At 33.9% G+C, this 11073-nt stretch overlaps 1 protein-coding gene across 1 annotated transcript; it reads left to right on the forward strand.

The window, feature by feature from the left end:
• Positions 1–4190: 4190 nt before the first annotated feature.
• Positions 4191–10635, forward strand: LOC149228112 (putative auxin efflux carrier component 8). Its single transcript, XM_089380677.1, has 8 exons — positions 4191–5330; positions 5442–5763; positions 5975–6060; positions 7763–7920; positions 8270–8307; positions 9883–9887; positions 10447–10480; positions 10563–10635. The coding sequence occupies exons 1-8, from the start codon at positions 4352–4354 to the stop codon at positions 10633–10635; spliced, it is 1695 nt and encodes a 564-aa protein (XP_089236803.1). The 5' UTR covers positions 4191–4351.
• The last annotated feature ends 438 nt before the right edge of the window (positions 10636–11073 follow it).

Raw genomic sequence — 11073 nt, forward strand, 5'->3', positions numbered from 1 at the left:
AAACAATATTCAAAGAATTGAGCAAATGGGCGTAGGGAGATGGCTGAAAGTTATACTCAATGAAGGCATGAGCGAAAGAAAGAAATCATGGATGAGACAAAATAACAAATAGATGCAAAAATAGAATATTACCTCAATGCATGTCCCACAAATAACAAGGTGTCAAAGAATTTTATTATGGAAAAGTTTGGTAAGCTTATACGGGAGAAAGAGTTGGGTAGAAAGAAGAATTCAATTAGACTTGTGATCTGGGACAAAAAGAGTACATTGAAGTTAGCATTCCTTGGAGAACAAATATTCTTATTGCTCAATTAAGAACTAACTCACGTCAATGGTTGTGTGAAGTGGAAGAGATCTAAAGATGCTTGGGAAGAAAGAGTGTGCACTTTTTGCATTTTAGAATGTGATGCTTTCAGAGACATGAGAGATAGTTATGGCAGTATGTTAGCATCAATTCCTTGGCATTATATTTTCAGTGAAGATACTCTTAGAAAGTTAATTAAGCTCATCATCAATTTAAGTAAAAAAATGATTAAATTGCAAAAGACAAAAAACAAAGAAATTGATATTCCCATAAAATATTTTTAGTCTTATAAACATAAAATATTATTCATTCATATAAAATAAAAAAAATAGACATACACATATGGGCCAACTCGCTGAAATGCTACGTGTAGTTTCCCACCTGTAATATATAAAAGTCGTTCACGGACGATCATTATTAACTGTAAAATAAATCAGTCGTTCACCTAATATCTTTATCGACAAAAACACGTTGAGTTGGCGAACTTCAGGATTTTTTAAATTTACTAAATTGTATAATGTCTGATTTATAATCTCCTGAACCAGCAAAGAGTAAAATGGTCACATTATTAAAAGCAATAGCACTTTAGGATAAATAATTATATTTTAATTCTTATATTAATTTAAAATTCATACATGTAAAATTAATTTGTATTTTTGCCCCGGCTGTGTAAACATTGCAGCAAATTTCCTGTCACATTGTCGGAGGGTGAAACAAATCCGGATTCCACGGTGCCTGCCGAGCGGACTCCAAACGGAACACTCAAAATTCAAGTATACGAAAATGATTAACTTTATTGTTCTCGGCGAGACGCCGTAGAGAATTTTGAGCTTGTTTTTTTATGGGTGTCTCATTTTAAACATAGTATGTTTTAGTTTTTTTTGGGGATATATATATCTATATGTATGGTTTTTTTGGATATATATTTGTTTGGGATAATTTAACTTATATATATGGTTTTTTTGGTATATCTGTTTGGGATAATTTTACTTAAAATATAAGTTGAAAGGTAGATTTACTTAATTTTATTTTTAAAAAATTAAGAAATTAAATCTATTTTATGTATTCAAAAATACATTTTAACCATGTTTATCATTTAAGTTACAAATTATGCTTTTGGAAAAATTAAACTGATATATATTAGGGGGAAAATTTAATTGCCTACTAAGTGCATATAATTTGGTGGGTAGTAACCACAATTGCACATTTACATTTTTACTCTCTTACTTAGTAAAGTGCTAAAGAACACATAATTAATGATGGGCACTAACTCCTCTTAAATATATTTATTTACATCTTGTTCCTATCCATTTTTTATTTAAACATTTGCTTAAAACTATGGTGGGTAGTAAGTGAGTATGAGCTATTTTGAAGGAGGCTTCGTCTAACTTATAGACTAAATGGCCTTTTTCACCACTATTTTTCTGGTTAATTTTAATCAAAATTGAAATTTTTAAAAATTTGAGTTTAATTTGCATAATTGGAGTGCCCCATGGGTTTTTTTAAGGTGCTAAATCCATTTATGCATTCAAAAATCTATTTTAAACAACAAAAAATTTTAAAATTGTATTGCCACATTTGGGTGAATTCCAGTGAAAAAGGCTATTTTGTTTACAAGTTAGACTACACCTTTTAATTTTGGGTGATTTTCAAAAATGAAAAATCACTGGATAAATATCTAAAAATTATAACATATTGAAAAATAAATATTTGTTTTTCGAAGTTAAATCTTGCATTACTCAACGCTAAACTAATAGTGGCTAATAAACAAATTGATTGCTAGAGTTCCTTGTTTGTCGGAGCTGTTAACATAAAACTATAATTTAGCTAAAAAAAGTATTACCAAACTAAAAAAACCAAAATGTAAAACTGTTTTTTTTTTTTTAATCTATGACATATTATAGTCTAACTAGACTGCTTTTTTGACCGGAAAATCGTAGAAATTCCGGCTATATTTTGATAAAATTCAGCAATTTTTCTAAATCATAGTTATAGCTGTTAATCTTCAATATTTTGGGTGCCCTAGAGGTTTTTGATGGTGCTGAAACCATTTCCACCATCAAAAACATGATTCAAACAATGTTAGGGCATGATTTTTTGAATTCTTTTTACGCCATTCTAGCCACTTTTGGCCATCGAGACAATTCCTCAGCCTCATCATTTATTAACCTAAGTAAAATATATTAATATTGATAAAATTGAATAACTAATACATTACAAGTGGTTATTTATTCTATTACCTTTGACTTATTAATATGTTTAGATAGCCATTGATGGTCAACCCAATCAACCTAGCCATTTGGAGGATTTGCTCTCCCTATATAATTGGCAGCCATGATCTGAATCCTCAACTTGTCCTGACGATAAACCACACTAGTTGGTTGCGTACACAAAAGTTTTTCTAAATGTAATTTACACAGAAAATCTTCTCAATATATGTTATGGAGAAGCCTCAATTCAACAATTGACTCCCATATTATTTGTTTTAGTTAATAATAATTCTAACTCTGAATAAAACTTTGAAAATAATTAATTGTTTATAATTATTTATTTTTTTTATTTTTTATTTTTTAAAACATTTTCAAATCCATTTTATTATTAAAATTATAAATTTATGCTATAACATTTACATAATTTAAATTCTCTAATTTTTTTTTATTCAAAAGTATAATTTAAAACACAAAAATTTACAATCTAACCAAAAATTATATTCAACGTGAAACACAATTTATGTCAGAATCAATAAAACTTAAAACAATATTACGATAATAATGTTTTAGCAGTACTGTTATGTTAATTGTAACAAAATTGCTTCTCAGTTGTACTAAACTTGGAAATACCTCCCAAAAGAAAACCTAACCATTTGTGTCGATTGACTTATTGATGGATTATGTCACCTTTCTGGTGATAATATCTCACTGTATCTGTACAGGGAACCATCAGAATCAGCAATGACCTCATGGGTTCTATGTGGAGAGAAAACCAAACAATAAAAAGCTGGAACAACACGTTACAAAAGCTGCAATTGAATGTGTTGAAAACCTAATCTGCCCAATCAATTGAAAATCGACAACTCAAGATATATTTGCAGGGAAGGAAACCACACTCAATCTTCAATAAATTACAGGAGGAGAAGGCATATACTACGGCCCTAGCTGTCGGCATTTGATAATTTGCATTCATATCGCCTTAGTTTTGCGGCGATCTCTCCCGGAATCTGGCAACTTCCATATATCTGAAATTGCATATTTTGTAGTGATTTTTTATTATTGGGTTGATTTAAAAATCAGATTTTGTTTAGAGTTGTTATTATTATTTTAATTTCAAAGTCACTATTAAGCTAGACATCAAATTGGTGTATGAGATTTCCTTGTTTCGGGGACAAGAGATCTATTTTGGGGAAATAGACAAGGGATCTATTTTGGGTAGCGATTTCACTGCTAAGTCTACGTTTACTATAACATACATACTCTATCCCTGATTTTGAACATGTGACCTCTTACTAGAAACACATGCTCTTAACCATTATTAATTAGCAATGTTATAGTTTATAGTGATTTAATTTTTAGTAAATTTTTAAATAAATACAAGTTATCTATTTTGTGTGACTTAGTTACTATCTATGTGATTTTAAAATATTTTACTAAAATAAAAAATATATATAATAGGAAAAAGGAGTGACATGAGTGGACATCTTTTCACAAATCGTACCAAAAACATAATGGGAAAAGGAGTGAAATGAGAGCACGTTATCCCAGGCCGTTGATTCCTATGTAGTGGTAACCAGTCAAATGTGGAAGCGATGACCACGGTTGTAATAGCAATGTGGTCCTTTTGTCAGATTCTTGATCTAGGTGGCTATTCCCTTCATTGATTCTCGGAGAGACTTGAACCCAATTGCTGGGATGGCATTATGCAGTGTTTGTATTCAATAGCAGAATGGCTGGAAGTGAGATCAATGTGAGGCTACATAATATCAAGTGGAATTGAAATCAGGACAATCTACCAAAATACTCACATCAAAATCCAAGTCCTTCTGTGGCAAGGATGATAACTTGGAAGGATTTATACACTGTAATCAGTGCTGTTGTTCCCCTGTATGTGACAATGTTCTTTGCTTATGGATCTGTAAAATGGTGGAAGGTATTCAGTCCCGAGCAATGTGCAGGGATCAATAAGTTTGTGGCTGTATTTGCTGTCCCTCTACTGTCATTTGAGTTTATATCCAGGACCAACCCTTACAAGTTGAATTTTACTTTCATTGCTGCTGATGTGGTATCTAAAGCCATGGCACTTTTGGTTCTGGGCTTGTGGGCTAAGTGGTCACATAGAGGAAGCTTGGATTGGGTCATCACACTCTTCTCATTATCTACATTGCCTAATACTCTAGTCATGGGAATCCCAATTTTAAAGGCCATGTATGGGGATTCAGCAGAAAATTTGATGGTACAAACAGTTGTTCTGCAATCTATTATCTGGTATACTATTTTGTTATTTCTATATGAGTACAGAAGTGCTAAAATGTTGCATGATAATGTACCTTCCATTCTTAAGGAAAGAGAAAATTCAAGTCTGTCAAGAGATGCCCAGGTGGATGCAGACAATGAAAGGATACATGTTGTAGTCAGAAAATCATCTTCCTCGTCATTTTCACAGCGATTTAACTCTGCTGCATCATCTCAAAGACTTCAAATTTCAAATTCACTGCATTTGATGCCAATAATGGCCATGACTCACTCAGATTTGGACATGGCATATAAATCTGTTCATTCCTCCAGAAACCTGCAATGTCCTATGGATTCCAGCTACAAAATTACAAGAGAAATGGTATCAGAAAAAACACCAATTACTCCGAGTGAAGGCATTTTTTCTGATGACAGCTTAACCATTACTCCCCACAATGCAGTGCAGCTGAGAAAGATGGCTTCCCCCTCTGCAACTAATTATCGCCCTGACCTTGAAGATGAATGTGCAAAGGAGGTTCAGAAGTTTGTTTGGAGCTGTGAAAGTTCTTTACTCTCTGAAGGCAAGTATATCTCTGAAAGTTTATTTAAAACACTTTGCCATAGCAACTATTGGTGGAACTGTTTGAAGTTATTTATATCGAAGTTAATGTCTTAACCTAATTGTAGTGCAGTCATAACCGACCCGGAGCAGCTACATAAAGAAGTTAGTGTTTACAGAGATTTTAGTTCTGAACATAAACTACCCATGGGGGATGGAGATTTTGTAATTGAAAAAGAGGATCATAAGCTTCCAGAATCTATCTCAAAAGCTACACCAGCTCTTATAGCTATAAAGGTTGATAAATCTGATGGGAAAGATCTATCTGAACCAAACTCTCCACATGCAGCTGCAGTGATGAGAATAATATTAGGCATGGTTGGGCGTAAGCTTCTCTGTAATCCCAACTCCTATTCAAGCGTAATAGGAATGATATGGGCACTCATTTCAGCAAGGTCAATTTTCGTTATCAACCCCTATATACAGAATTATGTAATCTGTGAGGCACAAGACATATAGATTTGTGTTAAATGTAGAGCAAAAATATATATGTTAGCAACTTCGTTCCTAGCATGGCATACTAGGATTTTTTTCAGTTTTCCCCATCATTATGGATTTGAACAACAATAACGTTGGTTTGATAAAGATGTATAAAGCATTTTGCAGGTTGCATGTTGGACTACCTCCAATGGTGCAAGGTTCGGTCACAATTCTGTCAAACGCTGGATTGGGAATGGCAATGTTTAGTCTAGGTAAGTTCCTTCTGAAGCAACTTCTCTATCCGTTTATATATATATAAACTTCTATATATATATAAACTTCTCTATCCGTGTGTATATATATATATATATATATATATATATATATATATATATACACGGATAGAGAAGTTTATATATATATATATATCATTTGTTTTAAACAATATTTTTATGTTACTAATCTCTGGTATATAAAAAATTATATTTAACATATATATATATATATAATTATAAAATTAAACAATTAAAAAAACAAAATATAAATTAATTATTTTCTAATTTTATTAAATAAATATTTATGTGTAAATTTAGAATCAAGAAGTATTATAATATTTTATTTTTATGTGTGAATTTAAGTATTAGGTTTTATTTACTTTCTTTATTTTTAATATAATTTGTTTTTATAGTAATTTGATTTTTTAGCGGATTTAAAAAAAAAAATTAAATTTCTTTTGGTATTTCATTTGAAAACTTCTAGTTATGTAAAATTATGCCAGTATTGAAAGATGTTATATATATATATATATATATAATATAGTTTATTTTTTATAAAAATTAAAAATTATATAATTTTACATTTATATTTTTATTTTAAAAATATTTCAATTTATATAATTATTCATTGTTTAAGTATTTCTTCATATTTTGTGGATGGTAAACTATGTAAATAGTGGGTTCTCATTAAGGAGTCATGCTCTAAGGGAATCAAATAGAAGCATGGAAATTTAGGACCATTTTTCTACATTTTGTGGATGGTAAACTATGAACATAGTGGGCCCTCATTAAGGAGCCCAACCCCAAGGGAAGCAAAGAAAAGCATGGAAATTTTGGAGTGTGTCTCCATATTTTGTTGATGATAAATTATGAAAATAGTGAGCCTCATTAAGGAGCTCTGCCCTAAGGGAATCGAAGAGAATAAAACCATTAATCAACAATAACTAACAACAATATCAAAAACTTCAACTCTAAACCATTTAAGTCAACCCTTAAACCAATTAAGTTAACCCTTAATTATTCCAATTTATATAATATATTTTAAAACATTATTAATAAAAAAATAAATTTATTAAACTTAATAAATTATATAATTTACTTAATCTTTTATAATCTATTATGTTGTATTTTTTTTATAATCTATTATGTTGTATTTTTCGGCAGTGGTCTGAATCCATCCTTGGGCTAATTCTTCTTTCTTAAACCAACACACAAAAATATGCTAGTCCTAATTACTTTTTGTTTAATATCTTTAAGTTTGTGCTAATCCCTGGCAGAAGCCTCTCAAAAGAACAAGGTTTTGGTTGTGGCCATTGGGAAGTGGGTAATTTATATTTGTACAAATAACTGCCAATAACTTTAAAACCGTGATTAGAGGGGAAAATGTTCAGACCAAAGCATTACTTTTTGTTTAATATCTTTAAGTCTGTGTTAATCCCAGGCAGAGGCCTATCACAGGAACAAGGTGGTTTTGTTGTGGTTGGCTCATTGGGAAGTGGGTAATTTATATCTGTACAAATAACTGCCAATAACTTTAAAACCTTTATTGTAGGGGAAAAAGTTCAGACCAAAGCATATAAAATCGGTGGTGAAGTATCATATTTAGTTGGTGTATAATTAAGTAGTTACTTTCTATAATATTAGGGTATGAATTAGAAAACCAAATCTAGTTAATAATTCTAATTGTGTTAAATTGCAGGGTTATTCATGGCGCTGCAACCCAGAATCATTGCATGTGGAACATCTCTTGCATTGTTAGCGATGCTTATGCGTTTTCTCGCTGGACCAGATTTCATGGGCATCGCTTCAATTGCAACTGGTCTTCGAGGAACTGTGTGGCATCTGTCCATTGTGCAGGTATACCTCTCTTGTTTTTTTTCCTTTTGACCACATAAAATTCTGAGCCATTGAAAATGTTTAATAGTATTGTATGGATAAATATTATTGTTATATTGGAATTTAGGAAAGAAACAGTTAATTGAGATTATTTAAAATTTTATTTCTGTGATAAAAAAGAGAAAAAAGTTCAAAAGTCTTTATAATTTTGATGCAGAAAGGAAAGAAATAATTTCTAAGTCATTGTAATTTTAAGACAAAAATGAAAAAAAATTGTTTCGAAATCACTATAATTTTGGAAGAAATTAATAGTGAAAAAAATGTTTTATAATCTGTAACAAAATGATGCATATATTTCTGACTATTGCAGGCAGCGTTGCCTCAAGGAATAGGCTCATTCTTGATGCTGTGGCCATGGCACAAGAATGCCTCTATTCCATTTACTCCAAAAATACAAATGCTGCCGCGCTCAAGATTGACCTTCAAAAGGCCTTCGACTGTGTGGATTGGGGCTTTCTCAGGGTCCTACTAGCAAGGATCGGTTTACATGCACAGGGAATCAGCTGGATTATGGCTTGCGTTGAGAGCGTCAATTTCTCGGTCATCATCAATGGAGAGCCCACGCCATTCTTCAAAGCTGAGAGGGGGCTCCCTCTCCCCCCTTCTTTTCATACTGGTTATGAACTGTCTTAGCTCACGCATTAACTCAGCGGTCTCCGACGGTAGATGCAAACCTATCAGGATGTGCAAGGATATCTTTCTCTCGCATAATTTATTCGTCGATGATATTCTGATCTTTGCCATTCTCTGCAAATCCACGTGGGTGTGCCTCTTTGATATTCTTCAGAAGTTTCACTTGGCCACGGGCCTGGCTATCAATAAAACAAAGACCGTCCTATATCATAATGACACCAACCTTCATATCGCTCAATGGATTGCTGACAGTTTCGGCATCAACCTAGCGCTGCTTAAGGAAGGCTTTACTTATCTTGGATTCCGGTTAAAACCCAAAGGTTACCGCATCTGTGACTGGATATGGATTGTTGACCGTTTCTACTGCAAAATTTCAAAATGGGAACACCGCTTCCTCTCTCTCGCTGGCAGATTCATATTGGTGCAATCTGTGCTCAATCAACTTGCCGTCTTTTGGAGTCATCTATTCATTCTGCCTGCAACAGTCACAAATAGAATGAAGACTCTTGCTGCAAATTATTTGTGGGGAGGTCGCTCATCTCATTCCAAGCTTCACCTGGTCAATATGGACTCCATCACCAGGCCAAGGAAAACTGGCGGTTGGGGCCTCCTGCACTTAAGGTCCTTTGGAAGGGCGCTTCTTTGCAAATCCCTACACCGAGGCATATATGGCAGCAATCCTTGGAGCTCCTTCATCAGACAAAAATATCTAAAGGGGCGAAATATCTCTTTTTGGCACAGGCGCTCCTCCATTGGTATCAAAAATGGCTCCACCATTTGGTTGAATTTCAGGAAGATTCAATCTTTTTTTCTGCTGAATCTTAGATGGTCCATTGCCAATGGTATGAAGGTACTCATCTGTTTTGACCCCACTCAACACAGCCTTGAGTCCTTTATTCCCCCTGCTCTCCTTGCCTTCTTTCATTCCATTGGCCTTTTTACATGGAGCAGGCTTATAGATTCATGGCACTCCAACCAGCCCATCTGGAAAAATCATCACCAACTCGCCATTCCCCCTCCCCTCCACCCCCTATGGCAATCTGCTATAAACAGCTTCTCTCGCATAGCTTTCACACATTCGGGCACCATTGACGAGTTGGTCTGGTCCTTTCCGAAACCTTCCCTTCCTCTCACTGTCAAAAATATCTACTCCCTCATTTCTTCTACCCTCCCGCCTCATCTCCCCATCTTTCCTATCAAGCTATGGAAAGCCCCCTGCCCCCTCAAGGCGATCCTCTTCTCTTGGCTCCTTTTCTCCAACAAGAACCTCACCTGGGAGGTTCTCCAGAGAAAAGGTTGGCATGGTCCGAGCAGGTGTTCTCTTTGCTCAGCTCATCCTGAATCAAACTTCCACATGTTTTTTGACTGTACAGTCTCCTCATCAATTTGGTATGAGCTCTCTCTCTCTCATGGTTTTACGCATCGCTCCTTTCCTTCTGTTCTGGACGCCTTCCTTTGGTGGAGCACACAACGGCCCTCCTGGCGCGCACTCTTCATTTTAACATGCTGGCACATCTGGACTTGGCGGAATCACCGTATTTTCCAGAACTCCATCACGCCTCTGCAATCAATCTTGGTTTCCATTTTAGGATTTATGCCCTCCTCGGCGTAGCTCCTCCTTTTTATCAGGCTGTCTCTTTTTGCCTCACTTACGGCTCATATGTGTTACTCCTAATATGTTTTCAATTCGGCAAATACATCTCTCATTAGACTGATGTTGTAACAGCAGCTGGTTTTCTGTTATAAGGGATCAGCCTTCAGTATTATGTCTCCACGGAGACAACTGTATCTGAACAATTATATCATCTTAATATAATTACATCCTGCTTTTTTCTTTTGAAAAAAAAAAAAAAGATTACGATTTACACTCAGATATTCTGAGCACAGCGTAAGATCAAGCTCATGATTAAGTTAAAATTTCAAATGAAATTATATTTTTGGCAATGGCTAATGCATGATCTTGATTACAGGGTCATATTTGGCATGCTTGTTTCTTTGCCAATCACTGTGGCATACTACGTCGTTCTTGAAGTCCACTCGTGACTGGATTTGACACATAAATCTCGGCATTGTGTATTCCACACATGATTCGGTGGATAGCGAACGCTTGTTTCTTCAGATGATGCATTTAAGGTAGCTGTGGTATAATGCAGTTCATATAAGAAACTCAGAAACACGTTTCAGATATGTATGTTGGTATAGGCTTTAAAAATTCTGAATCTTTTTTCACTTACTTACGTCCATGGCAACGGGCTGTGAAAAATCTCTGTGTATATCGGTGTGAAATATTAAAATATAATAATACACGTTTATATTTATGGGATGAGAAGTTGAAATGGATGAATACCTGCGCTCAATGCACAAACGATTTCTAATTTGTCCAAATTAGTTAAAGAGATCAACATATAAATCACATTAATTGTAAAAGTTCTTTAGTGTGAAAAATATATCTATATAGATGTATGTTAAACACGCATTTAA

The sequence above is a fragment of the Pinus tabuliformis genome, chromosome J, assembly GCF_031772625.1.
Source record: "Pinus tabuliformis cultivar Carrire ecotype Pingquan chromosome J, CPIR1, whole genome shotgun sequence".
Taxonomy (NCBI): domain Eukaryota; kingdom Viridiplantae; phylum Streptophyta; class Pinopsida; order Pinales; family Pinaceae; genus Pinus; species Pinus tabuliformis.